At 46.8% G+C, this 22,569-nt stretch overlaps 1 protein-coding gene across 1 annotated transcript; it reads right to left on the bottom strand.

Moving 5' to 3' along the window:
* Positions 1-8: 8 nt before the first annotated feature.
* BFAR (bifunctional apoptosis regulator) lies at positions 9-22,470 on the bottom strand. The gene is made up of 8 exons (XM_037507571.2): positions 22,363-22,470; positions 12,704-13,038; positions 11,287-11,491; positions 10,134-10,303; positions 7,685-7,829; positions 6,032-6,205; positions 4,618-4,820; positions 9-3,127 (listed from the first exon to the last, which is right to left on the bottom strand). Exons 2-8 carry the CDS (start codon positions 12,964-12,966, stop codon positions 2,935-2,937), a joined length of 1,353 nt encoding a protein of 450 aa, XP_037363468.1. The 5' UTR covers positions 12,967-13,038; positions 22,363-22,470; the 3' UTR covers positions 9-2,934.
* Positions 22,471-22,569: the final 99 nt, after the last annotated feature.

Genomic DNA, 22,569 nt, shown 5'->3' on the forward strand with positions numbered 1-22,569 from the left:
ATGGAAGAACTGGGGTACAGACCAGATGCGGGGGAGGGTGAGAGGATTCACCAGAGACAGAGTGGGGAACAGAACAAGCAGACTGACTGAAACATACTGCTGAGGGGAGCAGCAGGCAAGACAGGAAAGGTCCACCCCACCATGTGTGTTGCTCCGCGGCTGGTGGGGATCGAACTGGCACTGCAGAGGCTGCAGACAGCTTCACAGCTCAGTGCTCAACTGCCTGTGCCATCAGGGAGGCCCCACAACTGTGTTTATGACTATTGAGACAGGTACCATTGTTGGGGACCCCAACACCAGAGGTTCTTGCAGAAAAGAATTTCATGAGGCAACTAGGTTTGTTGGGAAGGGACAGGGCAGAATACTGCAAGGGGGGTGGTGGTGGCTCAGGATAGCGGGGAGCAGCACCAGGTAATGAGGCAGTGGGGTTTTCAAGGGTTTTTCCTTTCTGGGTGGGGAGGGCTCCCTCTTAATTATGCATGCTTTGCTCCCATTATGCCCCACTCCCAGACTAATTGCACCATCCCTCCCTCCCTTAGAGGTTGGGGGGAAACTAGTTAAAACTCTTCTCAGACCTCCCAGACCTGCCAGACCTTATCTGGACCTTGACACAAAGCAGCAGCCTCAGCTGACCCCCCTGCAAGTATTGAGACCCTTTCTAGCTCAGACACCATTTTGGAGGTTTGGCCTTTATGAAAAGGAGCTAAGCTTTGTATTCTAAGCTGTTCCTGAGGGCGGAGTGTCAGGTATGAGCAAGCACCTACTTAGTATGCGCCTGGCCCCCTCCTAGGTTCTGGGTTGAGGCAATAAACAAGACACTAGACAACACCCACCCTTGTGAGGTGCAAGTCCAGAAACTGTTAGCTTAAGGAATTACTTTCCCATCCCACTCTGCATGTAATAGTCAAAGTGATGTCCTGATTACAGAAGTAGTACACACTCACTGCTCAGCAAAATTACAGGGGAATGTAAGGGCAAAAAAATCACTCAGGTCACAGCATCTTACTGTGCTGCTGTCAACCAGTCTTTTGTATCATTTTACGAGATGTAGTTAAGACTTTCCGGGGTCATTTTCACTAGCTTCTCTGCAGATCATGACAGAATCTCAGAAACTTTTTTTTTTTCTTTTTTTTAAATAGCTGTATTAGAAGCCATTTTAAAAATTGCTAACTTTTAGCTACTGGGTCTATTTCCTATCAGTTATCGCTATAAATAAACTTCTTGTCCCACCCTTCCCCCTCTTTATTATTCCTTCACACAGTTTGCAGACATGGATTTCTTGTACCCAAAGGTCTGAATATTCTAAGTAGGTGCTCCCTTTTGAAGCACCCAAGGCTGCTATGATTGAGAGGGCCTGAGGGGCACGGAGGTCTTCACCCTGTCTGTGCCCTTCCCTGTTGCTGGTGATAAGGCGGCCCAGGATGTGTGCTCAGGGCCATGTCTCCAGAAACCTCCCCAGAGCAGATGTGGGGTTACTCATCTTTGAGGTAGGATGTGGGCAGTGGGTGGGGTCAGGTGGTAGCAGAACTTAGGTGGGGTGAGAGCACGGGACAGGGAGTCAGGCAACTTGCTGTCCTGCCAGGCAGCACCGCCATGCCTCCCAACCCTCACCTCTTCTTCTGAGAATAGTGGTGTTAGTCTCTGGCTGTTCCAGGGTTAAGACAGGTAAAGCCAGACAGCCCTGGGGGATGATGAGCAAACACAGAAGGAAGAAAATTGCCCCTTTGATTTCAGACACCTTCGGAGCAGGGTGGAGGCTTGTGCCTAATTGTGATTAGTCGTATTGGCAACGCAGATTTTTTTTCATGTTTTCTAAACAATTTGTTTTCCCCTACATAGAAGCTTTAACTGTGTAAAAATCTTTATTTTTATTTCAAGTAATGTCTTCAAACTTTCAGGTGCAGTTTGAGTGAGATCTTCCAAGATACAAAGGCTTACTGAATGGCTTAGGGCGTCACAAAGACACTTTGTGAGCTTATCTGCAGATGGATTCATTTCCCGTGGAAGGATATGAAAGCCCACATCCCCCACATTCACAGTCACTGTCACAGCCACACCCGCTTCTCACGCACGTCAGAACAGGAAGATGAGGGTTACACAGTGTGAGGTCAATGTACAGAATGTTTCCTTGAACAAAAGGACTATCCTGGAGTTTATTTTACAGGTTAAATTCTTAAAAACAAATCAATTTTAAGTAACAAGGAGGCAGCTCAGTCTTGTGTAAATCACTCTCCATTTATAGCTGACATCCACTCACTCCCCCCCTCAGGGAAGAGCTCCAGACGCTCAATGAAGACAAGTAGAAAACAGTGACAAGATTGGTTGTCATGATTCCAGTCTCAACTGAATCCTTTAAGAGGTTTGACTCTGAACCCTTATAGCAACTGGTCCATAAGAATCGTGGATTGAAAGGTGGGTTTTCTGTCTTTTTTATGTGCAACTTTCTATGCCTATGACAAAATCTCTCCCCCTCAACCCTACTCCCATTTCTCTAAGCTTGAGGAACAGGCCTGGTCCTACAAGCCTGGTCTCAAAAAGACTCAGGTCCCAGAGTTCCAGCTGACCCTGGGAGCTCCCGCCAGTCACTGAGGTACCACAGGGGGACTGCCACGAGCCAGCCTTCTGAAGTCGCCCACGCTGCTCGCCTGAGGACCCTGGGTCCTTGCCAGCTGTCCTGGCTGGCCTCCCAAGTCCCTGTGAGGAAGGTGGCTGTGGGAGGCTGCTGCTATGTCATCCAGGAGCTCTGGGTGTCAGTCCTTGCCGCCACGATGCCTCAGGCTGAGGGAGAGAGAACCTGTCTGTAGACAGACAAAGCAGCACCTTGCTTACCAGGGGAAGGAAACAGGAGGTCCGCTCCCTCCATGCCCCACTTTAGCCTCAAAGCTTAGAAGTCAGGGAGGCAGGTAAAGTCGCTCAGAACCTAGGCTGTGCCAGTCACAACACCTGGGTTTCCAGACGTCGAACTTCCTTGACCACGAGGTCAATGTTAATAATTGGGTTGAAGTACAGGGCCCAGTAAAATAAGCAGTTGCAAACAAATTGAGGAATGAGGGGCCAGAACATGGCCACAAAAAGCCCCTGTGTCGATACTTTCCAAAAATGGCTCCACATTCGCTGAGGCACAGTCCTGAAAAAAAAAAGAGACACATTTGAGAGCGGAATCTTGACAATTTCTTAAGATGACATCCAGGCGCTCAGGCCCCGGGCCTCTTTCCAAGGCAGAATCTGGCTGCCTGGGTTGCAAAGACCTTGCCTCCTGCCCCCATCCCTGACAAACCACTGTCTGGCTCCCTCGGGACACAGCAGTCCAGTCCCCCTGCTAGGCGAGGCAGCCCCAGTCCCACCTGCTTCACTGTGGTATTTTTTAACTAAGTCGGCATTTTCTCTGCTAGGTTGTGTGTAGACTGTCTTCTTTACTCAAAGATCTGCAGTGCTCAGTAGAGAGTCTGGTGCCGGGTAGGAGAGCAGTTAATGGGCATGAATAAATGAGTTCTCTGAGCTGCAATGAATGACAGAGACTGTCAGCCCCTCAGAACTACTGATGAAGCAGTTCCTGATGGATGAGGCCAAGGATCCTCGAGTCAAAGGTTGTTTCAGGTGGAAAGGATGCTGGTGCCATGCTGCTCTGCCTGCCCAGCTGCCAGCCCTTCTTCTGTTTTTTTTTTTTTTAAAAGATTGATTTATTTATGCATACAAGAACTGGGGCACAGGCCAGAGATGTGGGGGGTGACAGGTTTCACCAGAGACAAGAGTAGGGAGCAGAACAGGCAGAATGACTGAAATACACTGATGAGCGGAGCAACCCGGGCAAGACAGGAAAGGTCTGCTGCGCCATGTGGGTAGCTCCCTGGCCAGGGATCGAACTCGTGCTGCAGTGGCTGTGGACAGCCTCATAGATTGCGTCTTAATCTCTTGCACCACCAGGGAGGCCCCCAGCCCTTTTTCTGGAGCATCTGAGTTTTCCTTGGGGGTCCCTCCCTCCCCTGTTGTTTTCATGTGTCTGGACAGGGCTGAAGCCATCCCCTGGGTGGCGAGGTGGGTGCATGGCTCCAGCCTGGACACACCCAGCATGAGGGGTGTGGTCGGGTGGTGTGATGTGACCCAGGCTGGGCCAATGAGAGCAAAGGTTGGTGAGCCTGAGGCCCTCATAAGTGGTAGGGGAAAGAGGCCCTCTCTTCCCACCGGGATTGCCAAGCTACTCAGATCTCTGCCTGGAGTGACCAAAGACCCACACAGATTGCTGCCTGAGGCTGAACAACATAGCAAAGAGTGTGTGGAGGGACGTAGGGGGTGTCAGTCCTGCTGACAGCATTTGGATCTCTGGGGGCACAGCTGAGGGTTTCCCTTTTTAGGAAAGGCCATTTCTGTTGCAACTAAGAGCGCTGACTCAGTGACTGTCTAGTCAACTTTTTCATATCCAGAGACATTACTGCCATGCCCACTGGTGGCAGAGTAAGATAATCTTCCTCTTCACTGCTTAAGTAATGCTTCTAAACCAGGAGCTATGAAAGGAGTCTTTTTGTGCTTGAGTTATGTCAAAGAGGACTTTCCCACCTCTTGGTGTTTCTTTCCCAGTTCCTCTTACTTCAGCCAGCTCCAAGATAGAAACACACTTACTTCAGTTCGCTTCTTGACCAGATCCTCCAAAAGGAAAATAATTCCAGAACAGAAAGTAACATGGCATTGACAATGAGAAAGCGTGATGTCCAGTAGTGGACCTCCAGCCAGTCCCAGGCAAACTCGGCCATCAGCTGGTAGGGCAGGAAGGAATATTTGACCAGGAATTCTCGCCACTGCTTCCAGGTGGGCTCTTTAAGATCCTTTAAAGGTAACACACACATAAAAATAAAAACACATAAGGATTGACTTTCACGCGACATACTGTGGTTGTCCCAGTAAGTTTTTCATTCACACACACACACACACACACACACCACGCACACCACACACCAAACACACACACACAGAGCAATCTAAAAATAAAATTTCCATCCATCAATTTACCTGTAATAATCCCAATTGGATAAATGTTACCAAAGAGTTTGAAATGAGATGCATACATAATTGTGGAAGTCTAAAAGTAAAACTCGAAGCATGGATTATAAATAATGGAGTTGGCATGACTTGAAATGAACCACTTTTTAAATTTCTTTGTCACTGCATGGATAACGCCAACAATTTCCTAAATTCAACACCTTAGGTGTGGTAGGATGATAACAGGTGATGGGGAACATGAAACACACATCTTCAAAAAGTAATTCTATGTAAAATAAAACGTTAATTACAATATTAACAGGTGATTAGCAAGAGAACCCAAACAACTAACTGATGGCATTCAGAAGGTTAATGGAAGCTCAGCAAGACAGCAGAGACAGAGTGTTCCAGAAAATAAGCTAGCCTGATGAGCAGGCAGTTGCTAAGGGGCTTGTTCAAAGGATGGAAAGGTCTCAGCCCCAGGCCAGCAAGGGCAGGAAACACTGGACTCTGGATAATTAGAGGAACACTGTTCCTAATTCAATATTATCCACCAACAATCCTGATGGAATCTAGGGATCAAACTGAAGAACCAAGGGCCTAGGGTGGGTAACTAGCCCTGCCAAGGGCCCTGTGGTCGGCTGGCGTGGCCTAGTGTTCAGAGGCTGACAGGATGTGTACTCATTCTGCTGTGCTGTGTGGCAGGACAAGTAGTTATCCTTTGGGGATCCTGTTGGGAGACAGGTTACCAAACTGGAAGACACATAACCTTAACCCTTGGGCTATCTGGACCTATGCTATATCTTCTATAACAAAAGCAATGCTCTTCTTTTCCTTTTCCAAGTATTTCAGAGGTAGCCCCTCTTGTTACGCAATGCAGGAAGCAAAACAGGCTTCTGGGAGTGGGGAAGTTCCTCTTTACTTTCTCCTGCAAGGGTTCTCCTTCCCAACTCCAGTGAAGGCCAGCTGTTGTTTGCTGTTCCACGCCTGGCTCCGGTTGATTCCAGTTCCATACCAGACTGAGGGAACAGCCACCCAAGCCACTCTGTAGACCTACCAGAAGCTTGGTGATGATGCCCTCCCCAGAGCTGTCTTCTTGCAGAGGGCAGATGGTGTGGATGAAGGGCAGGAAGGTGTCTGTGTAGTCAAACAGGTAGAGGTACAGTAGCCCAAGTCTGGGGGAGCTCTTGAGGGCATAAAGCAGGAACAGAGACCTGCCGGGGTTCACAGCCTGCAGAGGACAAGGCAGGCACAGGCCACATCACAACCACGGCTATCAGCACCCCATCCTCCATGCTTCCCAGACTCATTCCCATGGCCTCAGCCTCGGTGCATGATTTGCACAGACAATGAACGAATGATAAATCACTGCCAGAATTTAAAACCCATCAGAGGACTGACACTGGCCACAAAAAGTTCAGCATTTGATGGCATTAACTAAACCAGTAACATAATAAAAGTAGTGATTTTTTAAATTAAGGAACAAACAGATCTGAAACTTATATAATGTAACAATGCAATGTCATTTTAATAAAATAGCAGCAATGCAAAAAAAAAAAAAACAAGTCTTCTATCTTAGGACATCCATTTCCATTCTTCAAAAAATTTTAAACTACTGGGTTTTTTTTTTTTTTTTCAGTTTTAAAGTAATACATGTACATAGTTAGACACAGTGCACAAAAATGTATCAAGTGACAAATAATATTCTCCCTCCCATCCAAGTCTCATTCCTAGAAACCCTGTTAACAGTTTGTGTATCCTCTGGAAGTACTTTATGCATGTGCAAACACAGAAGTACATACAAAGTGCACATCTCCCAACTTGCCTTTCTTCACTTGCAGTTAACAACACACCCTGGGCAGACTTCCTCATCAGCACGCCCCGAATCGCCCCCTTATAGAAGGGCACTAAGTATGGGTGTGCCCTATTTATTTAACCTGTTCTGAGAAACGTGCAACCAGGTTGTCTTCCGTGTCAATGATACTATCTTGTTCAATATTTTCTGTGACTCAGACATTCAGTTCTCACTACGACTCTAGGAGGCCATGTAGTGAGGAGGAAGTGGACATCAAAGGCCCAGGTATAGGCTGGTGTTTCCAGAGCCAGGGTGTCCTGCCAGATCCTGGCAAGAAGCCTGCTAGCGATCACTGTGTGAGCTATGCCGCCTCGGCTCTAAATGCAAAGAAGTGAGATTATAGGTCAAGGAGTAGATGCGACTTAAATTTGAATTGTTACCAACAAATCGCTCTCCAAAGAGACTGCAGCTATTTCTGATCTGCAAAACCGATGCGCAGAGCATTAAATGTTTTCATCCTTGATAGCATCACAGGGGCAAAAAAATGCCACCCGGTTGTTTTGGCTTACTCTGCTCCTGCCATTACTTGTGCAGTGAAATACTGCATGGGAGGAAAGGAGTGTAATGGACCCAGAGACAAAAGGGATTGTGGGTCAGGCTCAGTCCACTGACACAGCCTCTGACACTAAGGTAGAAATCTATCAGATGACAGTCCTAGGGCTTGTGGACACAAACCTACAGGCAGAGGGAAACCCGCCCACGGAGGCCTTGCAGTCCAGCACAGGAGCGCGGTTCCTCCAGGGAGGGTGGGGCATGGGGGCCTCAGCTGTGTCACCAATGTTTCCTTAAACAGCAGGCATGCAAATGACAGCTATGCATTTGTATGTCTTCTATTAAAAAAAAGTAAGAGTTCACCTTGTACTCCCAGAGGTTTTGGGGGGGCTTCACACCGAGGGCTTTGATGCGCTCCAGTTCTATAAAGATGGCTCTCCTGTGACTGCTGTTTTCTATGGCATAGGGCACCCTTGAGAAGTCTTCCTCTGTCAGGGTTAAGAGCAATCTATGGCAAGGGGGAGACAGGAGATTTCTTATGAGATTATATGCTGGACGCAAACCTTCCGAAGTCAAGTTTCATCTTATCAACACAAATGCTTCAGTCTGCGGTAGGACCTTTAGTGTATGAAATAATATTAATAACAGCAAACAAATGAATGCTTACTATCTGCCGGTGACTATCTGAAAATTTAATAAGCCACTGCTGATGTATTTAACATCTCTGCAGGATGGGTGGCATTATGCCCATTCTGTGGATGAGAATCTGGTTGGAGAAAGGGGGCAGCACGAGGCCTACCCAGGTCTGTTTTGCTCCTAACTTGGCCCTTCTAGGTAAGCACTCTGACCTCTAACACATGCCTCTATTTTTCCAAGTGTGTATGTACAGAAAAAAAATCGGACAGGAACCAATAAAACATTATGACATTAAGAGCAGTTGTGCTGGAGAAGTGATTTTATGAAATGATAGCTTCCCTATTGGCTCCTTTTCAACAGAAAATGTGACCCCACCTCCACATGTGACCCATCTGAACACACCTGTGCACCCCTACGCACACGCAGCCTCTAGAGGAGTATAGACGGAGGCTCTTTTGTGGATAATTTGGCAATGCTTATGACAGTTGTAAAGGTTTATCTCTCTCTGACTCAGCAATTTGTTTTTTGCAGTTTTTGGGCTCTATCCCCTGGAAGGAAGGCAGCTATACCAAGACAGATTGTACTAGATTTATTTATATATGCATACAAGAGCTGGTATGTAGGCCAGAGGTACAGGGGTGAAAGGATTCACCAGAGAGAGTGGGGAACAGAACAGGTGGATCTACTGAAATCCACTGCTGAGGGGAGCAGCGGGGAGACAGGAGAGGTCTGCTGCGCCATGTGGGTCAGCTCCCTGGCCGGGGATTGAATTCAGAATGCAGTGGCTGGCGATAGCTTGATAGTGCTGAAACTTTAAACCCTGCACCACCAGGGAGGCCCTAGAGGGTTTTTTTAAGCTACACTGTGGAGAACCTCTACCAAAAAATGACAAAGTGGGGGGCATTCTGCTTCCCCAAAGGAGTGTCAAGAATTGAAAGCTCAGTTCAAGAGGAAAAGTGACTGAGTGGAAGGTGGGGCAGCCTCTCGGTAAGTGAACTACATGTCTGCGATGAGGGAGAGCGGCTGCTCTTAGTACTGCCTGGGGTTCTAAGTAACAGCCATACACAGTCCAAAGAGGGGAGGGATATTGAAAAAGATGGACAGTGCTCTGGCCTGGAAGTGGGTGTGGAAGCTGTTGGGGGCAGAAGCAATTCTGAGGTCCCTGTATACCAGAGCATCCACTACAAGGTTGTTGGGAAGAGGGGAAAAAGGAGACAACTCATGTCTATTGGGAGAGCTGGTTTAAACAGACTCTAGCATACACGAACATACCCATATGTACATATCCTTATAAACATATTTATTTAGTACAATCATATTTTTGGTTTAAATAAATTTAAAAAATTGTATGTGCATGTCTGTATAAACATTGGGGAAAATATGGAAAGATACATGATAGATGATAATAGTGGTTTTCTCTGAAGAAAAGGATTGCAAGGGTATTTCAATTTCCGTATTCTATACTTCCACATCATTTTAAAATAAGTATTAATCTATATTACCTTAATAATCAGGAAGCAACAGATAAATTAAAATGCTAATGGCATAAAATGTTACAGTCACTTTGGAAAAGTTTGACAGTTTCTCAAAATAAAAGTGACTTCAAAATAAAAGTGACTTCGTGCACAGCAACTTCACTTCAAGAGAGTATTGAAAACCTATGTCTATAACAAAACTTGTACACAAATGATCACAGCAGCATTATTCATAAAAGCCCCCAAGGGTCTGTCAGTTGAAGAAATGATAAATAAAATGTGGTATATCCATACACTGGAATATTATTCTGTCATAAAAATGAATAAAGCACTGATCCAATGGACAATTTGGACGAATCCTGAAAATTTATGCTACGTGGAAACATATAAGTCACACATAAGGTATGATGCCATTTATATGAAATACTCTGAACAGGCAAATTCAAAGACAAAAGTAGAATGGTGGCTGCCAGGGATAAGGGAGGCGGGAAATGAGAGCTGACTGCTAAGAGCTTTTTTGGGATCGGGGTGGTGAAAGTGTCCTCAGGCTAGATTGTGGTGATGGCTGCACATTTCTGTGAATATATTAAAAGTCACTGATAATACACTTGAAATAGGTGAAAGGTGTGTATAAGAGACAGGCTCAATAAAGGTATTTTAAAAAAAAGGTCAATGATGTAGCAGAAGATTTTGCTTCTCACCTTCCATTTACTCTTTCAGATAAAAACCTGTCCCTGTAGAGAGAAGCCCATGGGCCCAGTTGCTCCAGCCAGAGGACTACTTCTTCTGCTGTCCATTTGGCGACAGCTTTGTGGACCAGGAGGTCGTGCTCAGATTCCCTGCTGCTCCAGTGGTACACGAGCAGGACCACCTGGGGAGAAGTGATAGGACTTAGGACATGGAAAGGCAGAGATGCCAGGTTCTACATATGTGAGTATGGGGCAGGGCTGGGAGTGGCAGAGCGAAGGGTTTCCCAGCTGGTACACCAAAAAACGCAGCCACACCAGCGATCTCAGGAGCATAACGCTTGGGGGGCTTGTCTCTGCTGATTGTAGGGCCACAGGGGAACAGAGGCAGCAATGCAGCTCACGGTAGGGCATTTGGGAGCTCTGTATCCTCAATGCTAACATGGCCACAAACTGACTCCTGCCTTTTCTAGTAGGAAATTTATGAGTTTTTTGTAGCATGAAATTTTTTTTTTTAAGATTTATTTATTTATTTATACAAGCACTGGGTACAGTCAGAAGTGCGGGAGGGTGAGAAAATTCACCAGAGCCAGATCAGGGAACAGAACAGGCAGACTGATGAAATACACTGCTGAGGGGAGCAGCGGGCGTGGCAGGAGAGTTCTGTTGCACCTTGTGGGACCCTTGCTGGCAGCCGGGATTGAACCGGTGCTGCAGAGGCTGCGGGCAGCTTTGCAGCCCAGCGCTCAACTGCTGCGCCACCAGGGGAGGCCCTGTAGTATGAAATTTTTAGAGAAAACTGTCTCTATGCTGGAGCTAGTAATGTGCTGTGTTCCAGATGCCGTCATCAAGGTAGACCTGGTCTGAGCTCCCAGTTACAGCACTTTCTGTCCTTATAGCCTCCTCTTTAAAATGGGAATAGTAATGGTGCCTGTTACGTAGGTGACGAAGAGGGTGAAATGGGAGAAAGCTAACATTTATTGGGATCTGAATATCCTATTTTTACTTGAGTAAGCAACTGCCCCAAAGAATTATACGACCCAGCAGATTTCAATGTATGAGATGAATTACCACATGCAGTTATGTCATCGGTCACTTAGGTGTCTTTCAACAGCCCTGACTGTAGTGGAAGCCATGAGGGAAGGAGGACAGTGAGACCCAGACTTACTGCCACACAGGATAAAGCTGTGAGCACTCCAGAAAAGAATCCCCCTCCTCGCTGCTGGTTCACTCGGCCTGTGTTGGGAGCCACAGAAAGCTGATCATTCCCGTATTTCTGAAAGGCTGCAAGACTCTGGACTATGTCATTGTTCTGCTGAATGTCTTCGTGCCGCATTCTAATGGCATCAGGAAAGAGTTTTTCGATGGCATCCCTATGGAGAACAGACAAAGAAAATCACTAGGCAGTGGTTTAGTGGTTTGGCTAAATATACTTACATCAAAGTCAAAATGAAGTAGGCAACATTTAATGTTATAAAAGTGCTCCAGAGGAATGGACAAAAAGATTGGTAACTGCAGAAAAACAGAAACCACCTACAAGCTAATCAGAACCTGGTATGTTCTTTTTTTTTTTTTTAAGATTTATTTATTTTTGGGCCTCCCCGGTGGTGCAGCGGTTGAGCGCTGGGCTGCGAAGCTGCCTGCAGCCTCTGCAGCACCGGTTCCATCCCCGGCCGCCGGCAAGGGTCCCACATGGTGCGCAGACCTCTCCTGCAGCCCGCTGCTCCCCTCAGCAGTGTACTTCGTCAGTCTGCCTGCTCTGCTCTCCCCTCTGGCTCTGCTGAATTCTCTCACCCTCCCGCACTTCTGACTCTACCCAGTGCTTGTATAAATAAATAAATAAATCTTTAAAAAAAAAATTAATTCACCAAAAAAAGGTGACGCTAGTGACAGAAAGACCAACTATCAGTCCATTTTAAATTATATACAATCAAAGGACTGGCCTTCACTTTAAGAGTCACCTTCAGGTAAATCAAAGTTGACAGGCCAAAGCAAAGTGTTTGTAAATTCATGTCTGAAAAAGAGAAATGGCTGGGCTAATGTTTTCATGGAGCTTTCTGGTATTCTGTTATCAAGGAGGCAATAGATGAAGAGACAAGACTTTTAGCCTCAAAGATCTCACAGGCACTTTATAATCAGTCAAAATGGAGGCAGAAAAGAACCCTCGGCCTGCAAGGTTTGGTCACTGGTTGTGTGACGCTCTTCGTGAGAAGCTGCTTCTGTTCGCATGGTAACTGGAGCAGAGTTCAAAGATTAGGAAATCTGCATCAGACCAGTTACTCAGAACTGCACAGCTACACCGTGTTCTCTGTTAGGTTAAGGGTGTTCTCGGGGGTACAAATCAATGAAAGTATCATATGACAGATGATTATAACCAGAATGGCTTTTCTTCATTTCCATCAATGGCAGACACAGTCACTGTGAGAAAGGGCGTCTGGGTTCTCAGGTCCTTGAGCTCAGTGACTCACACTCCAGCAGACCCAGGACGACCAGGAGGTCGGCCCTGAGCCCCGACTTTTCAAACATGGCTGCCCACTGAGCGTTACCACAAGCTGTGTGCGCCGCTGACACGGCCTGAGCATTACCTGAGGAGAATATTGACTTTAGGGAAACCTTCCCATTTCTCTCTGCATTCCGGGCACTCCGTCTTCTTCGAAGCGACCCACCACAAAGCCAGGCAGTGCCGGCAGAAGCTATGCCCACAGTTCAAGGTGGTGGGGCTAACCAGGATGTCATAACAGCAGTGGCAAGAAAATTCACTGACAGAAATCTGGGGGCTGGTGCTCTTGAGAGGGTCGTCGTCCTCAAGGCTCTCCGTGTTCGGATTGTTGTGCTGGGACTCCTCCATCTCAGCAAATTCTGGGGTCCACAGGCAGAGAGAATTCTAGACCCCGAGAAGTTCTGCAAATCATCATGAAATCTAGAAAGGGGAGAGCAACAGAACAGGGCAGAGCGTTGGCCAGGTGTTGGAGGTCACTGCTATGCTATTAAAGTTTGGCTTTTTAAACACAACAAATTTGACTTATAAAAAAAAAATTCACATTTCACAAACCAGGTATCTACCATGGCCTTTGTTTTTTGGCACATTTGTCAAAGTCCTGGAAATGAGGGAAAGCAAGATAATGTGGTGGAAAGTTCAATGGGCTTAGAGTGGAGAATTCCAGATCCTTCTCTTTCACTAAACTCTTTTGAAAATCTGATTTCTCTGGGCTCCTTTTTCTCAATTAAATTTCTAAGGTCCTTTCAATGTGTATGGTTTAAAATTAACCAGCTTCTGGGACTACATCAAATTAAAGAGCTTCTGCACAGCAAAAGAGACAATAACAAAAACAAAGAGAAACCCCACCAACTGGGAGAACATTTTTGCACCCAACACTAATGATAAAGGACTGATCACAAAAATCTGCAAAGAGCTGATGAGACTCAACAAAAACAAAGAAAATAACCCAGTCAAAAAATGGGCAGAAGAGCTAAAAAGAAACTTCTCTGAAGAGGAAATGCAAATGGCCAACAGGCATATGAAAAAATGTTCAACATCACTTGTCATCAGGGAAATGCAAATCAAAACTACCATGAGATACCATCTTACACCAGTGAGAATGGCACATATTAAAAAAACTAGCAACAACAAATGTTGGCGAGGTTGTGGAGAAAAAGGAACTCTCCTGCACTGTTGGTGGGAGTGCAAACTGGTCCAACCACTATGGAGAGCTGTGTGGAGATTTCTTGACCTACTAAACATAGAGCTTCCATAGGATCCAGCAATTCCACTCCTAGGTATTTACCCAAAGGACACAGAAACATCAATTCCAAAGAGCACCTGCACCTATGTTTATAGCAGCACTGTTTACAATAGCTAAGCTTTGGAAACAGCCCAAATGCCCAAAAATAGATGACTGGATCAAGAAGATGTGGTACATATACACCATGGAATATTACTCAGCATTCAAAAAAGATAAACACATGCCATTTGCAGCAACATGGATGGCGCTGGAAGGGATCATGCTCAGCGAAATAAGCCAGAAAGAAAAAGAAAAATACCGGATGGTCTCACTCATAGCAGGAATCTAGAAAACTTAAATAAGGGACCAGGAAAACGAATAACTATAAGAAAGTGAAAATCAAAATCAACAAAAAACTATGAACCAGAGACACTTTTTGGGGGTGGGGGGGCGGGAGGGGAGGGATTGGGGTCAGAATGGGGGGGTTGCAATTGTATGGGGAATATAAAAATAAAATTTATTATAAAAAAAAATAAAATAAAATTAACCAGCTTCGTGGCCTAATAAAATGTCTGGAGTTGGCAACAACAGGTATATTTCATGCAAATAATACATCTTAACCAAACAAAGCCGCCTTCCCATTAGGTATTTATTTCTATAAACGTGATTTCAGAGGCTCATGCAGGAGCAGTAGCAAGAAGTGAGGGGCCTTGTTTTCCACGGTGCCCTGTGCCAGGTCACCTCCCTTGTGGCCCAATATGCCCCTTTCCCCCAGATCAATCCCAACAGGCGTGTCATGCCCTCCGGAACTGGGCATCTTGGTGCCACAGAAACACCAATGGCAAAGGACCAGGCTCTTCTTGTTCTCACCAGGTCCTGGGAGGCTCTGATCCGAGTGATGGGATCATGGAATCAGAATCTCAACTCCCCAACTCCAGCCGCGCAGTCGTACAAAGTACCTGAGTACTCAAGTCATCTCGAGGTCTCTGAGCCTCACTTCCTCAGCTGTGAAATGGTGGTGACAGCACAGACCCATCAGGGCTTTTAAGGATTGGAGACAGAGAAAGTGGCTGGAGGGCCAAGGTAAGTCAGGCCTACAATCATTCATACAGATGATCACAGCACAGGTGTCTGGGGCAAGTTTCTCAATCTTGATCTTGCAGTTGGTGAAAACAAAGTATCAATACATCACTCCTGCTCACTCCCTCAGGACTCCTGCTGGGCAGGGCAAGTGGGGGGAGGGGAGTGTTTGAGGCTTTCCTCATGAGCCAGGCCCTCTGCTTCCCAGGTGGTCTTTTCCGCTTCCCAGGTGGTCTTTCAGGCACCCCACCTTGGCCAGCAAGAGTTCCCCACACCCCGCCCCGTGTCCCCCAGAAGTATCCCAGGTCGCCCCTCCACCTGCCAGCACAGCTCTCAAGGGTGCTTCCCTAGTCTCTCTCCCTTTCTTTCTTCCGAGCACCTCCTCCTTCTCCTCTCTTTCTTTCCATTGAATTTGGTGCCAGCACTTTAAAAATCTGATTTCACGTAAAAATCCGGATTACTGGCTTTTGTTGCAAAATTCCAATTTGGCTGCTCACCCTAAGGAACTCGGGGCGAGCTGCTGGTTTGCCAGGGTCCTTGCCCCGTCTTCCTGGCCTGTTACCTGCTGGACCCCAGGGGATGTGTGTGCCTCAGGCCTCATTCCACAGCGCAGGGAAGTCTTCGGAGGCTGTGGATGAGAGTGTGAAGTTTCTAGGTTAACTGACCTCAACGTTAACTGGCCTCGGTGTTAACTGGCCTCAGGCAGAAGCTTTGCAGTGCTCAGCAGATTCTGTGGGTGAAAGGTTCAGGAGGGACCTAAGGGCACCAGCCAAGTCTGAAAAATCTGCCAGCTTTATTCTCATCATATATCCAGAGACATAGCTCAAGCCAGATGGAGTGAGAGTTTGTGGGCTCTTCCCTGAATCGAATATTTCAAGGCCTTAAAGACACTTATTTTAGAACTTAGAGGTAGTATTTTACCTCCTGGTTCTGAGAGACAGTGTGATATCCCTCACTTTTAAAATCAGAAGACGTGTCCTGAGTCCCAGCACCGCTATTTATGAGGCATGAACTTGCCAACAAATTACAGGAGTCCCTGCAACCCCAGGTTTTACTTTCCTCAATTTTAGTTACCCAAATCAATTGCCGCACAATGACATATTCTTAAAGAGTGAGAGACTGCATTGGCATAACTCTTATTACACTATATTGTTACAATTGTTCTATCACTAGTTATTGTTGATACTATCTAATTTCTAAATGAAACTTTATTCTAGGTGGCATGGAGGGGCTAAAACAAAGCATGGATAGGGCAGGGGACTCTTTTTTTTTTTAAGATTTATCTATTTATGCATACAAGAACTGGGGTACAGGCCAGAGGTGCAGAGGGTGAGAGGATTCACCAGAGACAGAGTGGAGAACAGAACAGGCAGACTGACCCAAGTACACTGCTGAGGGGGAGCAGCAGGCGTACTTTGGTCCTTCTGCCTGTTCTGCTCCCTGCTCTGTCTCTGGTGAATTCTCTCACCCTCCCACAACTTTGGCCTATACCCCAGTGCTTGTATAAATAAATAAATCTTAAAAAAATAAAATAAAATGCCAGAGTCAAGAAATGGCATAAAATCTAAGAAAGCACTAACATGGGAACCATGACATGAACACACACACACACACACAACATATAATTGACCTTTTCTGAACTGTTCATGGGTTTGATTTGTTGACATAACTGATAGAAACAATCACTGCAGGCCTCCACGATGGCTCCAACACACTATTACCAGGAACCTTTTCTGTTTACCCAGAGAAACAGCTAACTGATAGGGTAGCGTTGTCTGAATATCTATGGGGGGGGGGGTGAGATGGGGGGGCAGTGGGACACCATAACCTCTTGCTAATTCTATATAATTAAACAACCTGAAGTGGACTTGGCTATTCCTCCCTTGCAAGGAAATGTTATTTGTCTGACTTGGTCAAGTGTTTATTCACCAATTGACCCAGAGGGCTGCAGTCCAGGAGGAGGCGGTGGCTGTTACCTGTTTGATTCTCTAGCCACCCAATGAACCATGCAGTAGAGTCAACTAACACAATCTATTTTATTGAGTGTATCAGAGAAGAATACATTAATTCTGAGCTTAACTGAGAGCTGTCATAGCTTATAAAGATCTCAGTATGTAGAGATGGTTCACTCTGTAGAAACTGTAAGCTTCAAACTGGTTCATTCATCAATGATTACGGTTCTACTTCTTTATTCAACAAAACGCTCATCATGACTATAGCATATACCTAATATTTTGGGAATAATGATTTTAGGGCTAATGCATTGGGATTCCAGCCTGAAAAATACCTTAGTCGTTTCTTAGCTAAGATGCTTATTGCAAGAATAAAATGATTTTGACTTTACTTGGGCCTCTAATTAGGCTATTCGTCCTCATTACGTATTACCTGGCGACAGAATAACAGCTTGATGTATTACTGATCCTTATGTGAAAGGCACAATTCTAAGGGATAATAATTACAATCATCTCCACTTTACAGATGAGACAGAGCCAGGTCTTAAATCCCGGTCTGACTGCCTTCTTTTCCACCCAGATTCCCCAGGGCCCTCCCAGGAGACAGTGTATGGGTGCCACCCCTTCTCATGCTCCTTCGCATTTATTGTGTTGACTTTTGAGGTACAAAATTGGCTTAGGGTGAAGAAGGCGGGCAGTCTTTCATGCCATTTCTTCAGTTCTAATTTACAGACTGAGTGAACAAGGGAAGAAGATTTGCCTTTTCCTCTGTCTGGGAAGATGCCAGGGCGCTGGTGGGCCTGGGAGGAGTAACTAAGATTTGAGTCTATATTGGTTAAAAGGAGGTGTAGCAGGTAATCAAATATGTGAATACCTTCCAGGAAATTTGAAAGGAAAGATGAACTAGAAGCCAGCATTTTAGTAATTTTCTTTTTGTGTGTTTTTCACTGGGCGAGGGGATACCTTCAAAGGATGAGCTTTTTCAGTCTCTCTGAAAATCCCCAAGAATGGCTGTCTTTGGTCATTTCCATGGAAACGGGATGTCAGCTGGCCGGGAATGGCACCCCTGGTGATGCTGAGGCCTCAGTGCACAGTGCCCAGGGGTGCTCTGTGGTCTGAGATCAGGGCAGGAAAACTGCCCACTGCTCTCTGGGCTTAGGTGGCAGCAGTGAGGTGGCATTTGTGCAAACGACACGGTGCCAGGCCCATTCCAGGATATGGATACGGTCACACCCGCTCTTACAGGGCTGTTTCCATATTAAGTTTTCATATTCTTTTCCAATAAGGTCTCGCTGCCTTGACTGAAGAAAAAAAAAGTGGAGAAACTACCCATGCATGATGTAGAGAGCGACTAATTTGTTTTTTAAAAGGGAACTATATGTACGATGTTGCTCTAAAATGTTTTATATATGCTTCAGAGACCTGTAGTAAACTGCATTGATAGTTAAATAAGAAAAAAACCACCATTTGATTTAAAGCCTAGGTTCACAGCACCAGCCTGGTCCGACCTGCCACAGAGCAGCTGCTGCAAAGCTGAGGGACCCAAACTAGGGTAACAAACTGGAACCAGACAATGCTGCATCTGGAAACACATGCATCTGCCTTGGGCTGCTTCTCAGATCACAGAGTGTGCTGTTCCATGAGATAAACCGGCAAAAACCTTCACAATACAGGTAAGGATGGCTGGGAGCACCCCGACTTCTGGCAAGCCAAGTCCACTTCTGGGGACACCACTATAGACACTGGCAGAGGGCTTCCCTGGTGGAGCAAGGGATTGACACAACCTATGACGCTGTCCGCAGCCACTGCAGCACAAGTTCAATCTCCTGCCAGGGAGCAACCCATATGGCATGGCAGACCTCTCCTGTCTCCTTGCCGCTCCCCTCAGCAGTGTATTGCAGTCAATCTGCCTGTTCTGTTCCCCACTCTGTCTCTGGTGAATCCTCTTACCTCTACACTTCCGGCCTGTACCCCAGTTCTTGTGTGCATAAATACATCTTAAAAAAAACCAAAACACCAGCCTTTATGAAATGTCCAGAGTGACCACCCATTTCTAGTGACTAAAATACAAAGAAATGAGCCCCAAAGTAAGCAGGCAAGCACCAGAAGCAGCAATATGAGGACATTATGTGCAGTTTCTGCAGGTGGCAAAGGCTAGGTTTTCGGATTTCCTTCTGCCCACTGTCTCTCTATGAAACAGACTTCCCTGAGTCTAGATTACTTTGTGCCTGTCATAAATGCAAAGAAGTTATTGTCCAGTAGAGTTTTATTTGATTTTGGAAAGTAAATTGTACCCAGAGGAGATATCTGAATACAGTGTTTAGCATTTTTGTTAACAAAAACCCCAAACTGGTTCTTTCAGTAATACAAGGGAAGCGTTCCAGGCTCTCACCTTAAAAAAGCTTGTATTTTTCCACCCCAAATACACAGATTTTCTTTCTTTTTGGGGTCAGAAATCACCAGGGCAAAGGTATCTCACTCATGGGATGTGGATGACTGCCTGAACTTTGAAGCCCAGTGGTTTACTGCCAGTCTGTGGCATTGGACAAGATGAAAGCAAATTGCAAAGGCATCTTGGCTCTCTGTCCTTTTTCGTTCCTGTTATGTAGCACATATTCAAGGACCTATACTGTATTAAACACTGTAGAGGCTCAGCAACACAGAAAGTGATCAAAAGCTACTGGTGATCACCAGAAACCCACACTGTAATTCTCAGTTTTTAATCTGTCATGACTCACATCTTGTAAACTAACATCATTCTCAGGGTTGGCACACTACCATTTGGAGAGTCTCTTTCCTCCCCAACCACTGTGAGTTTCCTGAGGTCAAGAACCAAGCCATAGAATTCTACCATCATGTCTGAGAACAGCTGGCAGAAAGCTGGGCTCCAGATATTTGCAGGTGAAATCAAACCCACAAATATTTGACTCCCATTCACAGTATTTCTTAAAACCCCCAACAGTATCATTTGGGAAATTTCTTGCACCCAAAAAAAAAAGGACGCCTGGGAGAGAGGCCCAGGGGTACACATTTTAAATATGCTGTTAGGATATCACAAGCACGGGGATGTTAGGGAACCAGAGAGCTAGTACATTAAAATAAACACATGCCTAAGCATGTTTCAGACAAGGTATGGACATGGTGTGAACAAAATTAAGTTTAAACAGCACTTCCAATTTCATTTCCTATTCTCTCCAGTCTCTCCTCTGTCCACTGCCTGAATCACCCTCCTGAAGCAAAATTCTGATCAAGCCTCTTCCTTTGCTCAAAACCTTCCTGCCCATGAGAAAAATAAAGTCTGTAGTTGCAAGCCTGTCATTTAAGAATCTTTATGGCCTACCAGCAATCAATGTAACACCAGGGAGGCCAATACAACTTTTAAACTGAAAAGTACAAACTCTGGAATCAGAATGATTAAGTTCAATTCAGTTCCACCAATTACTAGCTGTGTGTGACCTCAGGCAAGTCATTTAACCACTCTGTGCCTCAGTTTCTTTATCTGTATAATGGGGATGTCAATAATAATTGCCTGATAGGGTTGACAGGATAAAATGAGCAGCACAACACTCCGACTAGTGTCTGACAGTGCAATGTGTCAGCTACTACAACTATAGTGATTATCTCTACTACTCTCCTGTTCACACACTACCTTCCAGTCCCACTTTGTAACTCCTGCTCCTTGTGCATTTTCCCATATCACACTGTTCCCTGCACTTGTAACACAGCTCCACACCATTCGAAAAAAAGGATCCAACTGACAAGACCCAAATCCACTGCCACCTGAAAGTCTTCCATCACTAACACCACCCCTCCCGACTCCCCACAAACCAGATTAATCCTTTCTACCTTTGTGCACTAGCAAAACTTTCACATGAGCATGCTTTTTCATCTGGACTATCATGTCCCTGCCAGGCTGGTACAGAAACAATAAGCTCCTAGGGCCTCCCCAGTGGCGCAGTGGTTGAGCGCTGGGTTGCGAAGCTGCCCGCGGCCTCTGCGGTACCGGTTCAATCCCCGGCTGCTCCCCAGCCTCCGCAGGAGGGTCCCACATGGCGCGCAGACCTCTCCTGCCGCCCGCTGCTCCCCTCAGCAGTGTACTTCGGTCCTTCTGCCTGCTCTGCTCCCCGCTCTGGCTCTGGTGAATTCTCTCACCCTCCCACGCTTCTGACTGTACCCAGTGCATGTATAAACAAAAAACAAACAAACAAACAAACAAACAAATAAATAAACATGCCTGTATTTAAAAAAAAAAAAAAAGAAACAATAAGCTCCTAGGGGTGCACTAGACCTGGGTTTCAAATCAGGTTCCATGTATATCCTCCTTGAGCCTCACTTTTTCCATTTATAAGTTCAGGATAATAATATCTACTTTGCAGGAAATTTAAATGGCAAATTCTACTACAGGCACTCAAAAAGAGTCCGCTGTGTGGTCGATTGGTGTGATGAACGGAATTATTGATAATGATATTTACTGAGTTTCCGCTTTATAGGTGGGGCCAGTGCCAAAACTTGGAGCTCAGAAGAAAAAGACAGAGCAGCCCTGGAGGAATACGGTATTTTCAAGTGGAGCCAGGCAGGGAAACACAGCTCCAATAGGCTCAAGTAGGCTGTTTACAGAACAGACGAACAACCCATCCCGCACGTGCACTTTGCGCTGGCTCTGGGGTGTGCCCCGGGAACCGAGCAAAGCGCCTTTCTATTGGCTTTTCTGAGAGTGACATAGAGACAACCCCCAAAGGAGCGACCAATGGGCTTCGGCGGGGAGGACCCAACGGAGACAGCTGCTGGGCGCTCACCCGCACCTCTCCACCAAAGTTGGGGAGCCGCCGCCTTCAGCACTGACAGGACCACCTCCGGCCTCGTCAAAGACGTGCAACTAAATACAGCCTGACTCTCATTTGCTATTTTTAAACTCCCTTTTGCACAGATTCCGATTTCTGAGCCGTGCGCTCGGGATCCCAAGAGCCAGGTCGATCCTAACCCCAGTGATCACAGGAGCCAGTGACCCCCCAGAAACCCAGGGGCTTCACGCTCCCCATTCTGCACGTCCACTGCTCTATTTTCAAACGTGAGCAATCGTTCCTCCTGGAGCAGGCCAGCGCCTTGCGAATCAGCCCTGACGCTCAGCTCAGCCCGGTGTTATCAGACGCTCGATCAATTCTACCCACGCGCAGCGGGAGGCAGCGCCCCGGGTCCCCCCAGGATGCGCAACAGCGATGCTCGCTCCCTCTCGCCCTGCCAGGACCCTCGCGCGCGGCTCCGCCCCTCACCCCGCGGGGACGCAGGTGAGGTCCAGGACCGGCGGCGCCCAGGTGGGGCACCCGCAAAATGATGGGGAGCGCGGCCAGGACAGCGGCTGCCCAGGACCCGGGCCTGGACCTGGGTACCCCGCACACCTCCCCCGAGGCCGTCAGCCACACCGCCCCCACACCCCACACCCCACCCCGAAATCGAGTCCGGCTCGCCCCTCCCCAAACCAGCCTCGCTTACCACTGCGCTCGCCCGGGGCCTCCCCAGCCTGGACCGCAGCCTGGACCCTCGCGGAAGCGGAGGAAGAGGTGGCCGATCCCTCCCGGAAGTAACCGAGGACGAGCACAGAGGAGGGGCCCCGAGTCCGCGACCATAGAGGAGACGCCGTGCCGGCCTCCCAAGCCCCTCCACCCCGCGACCTCCCCGCTGCCTAGAGCGGCCACTCCC

This window comes from Talpa occidentalis, unplaced genomic scaffold (assembly GCF_014898055.3).
Source record: "Talpa occidentalis isolate TD23 unplaced genomic scaffold, MPIMG_talOcc4v2.1 talOcc4.12, whole genome shotgun sequence".
Taxonomy (NCBI): Eukaryota; Metazoa; Chordata; class Mammalia; order Eulipotyphla; family Talpidae; genus Talpa; species Talpa occidentalis.

What these genes read in the sequence shown, in the direction of transcription:
- BFAR (XM_037507571.2), bottom strand. Translation starts at nt 12,966, where the DNA reads ATGGAGGAGTCCCAGCACAACAATCCGAACACGGAGAGCCTTGAGGAC. An exon ending in AAAGTCAATATTCTCCTCAG is followed by an intron (nt 11,492 to 12,703) that starts GTAATGCTCAGG and finishes TGTTCTCCATAG; the next exon opens with GGATGCCATCGAAAAACTCT. An exon ending in TGGTCAAGAAGCGAACTGAA is followed by an intron (nt 3,128 to 4,617) that starts GTAAGTGTGTTT and finishes TTTTTTTTTCAG; the next exon opens with GACTGTGCCTCAGCGAATGT.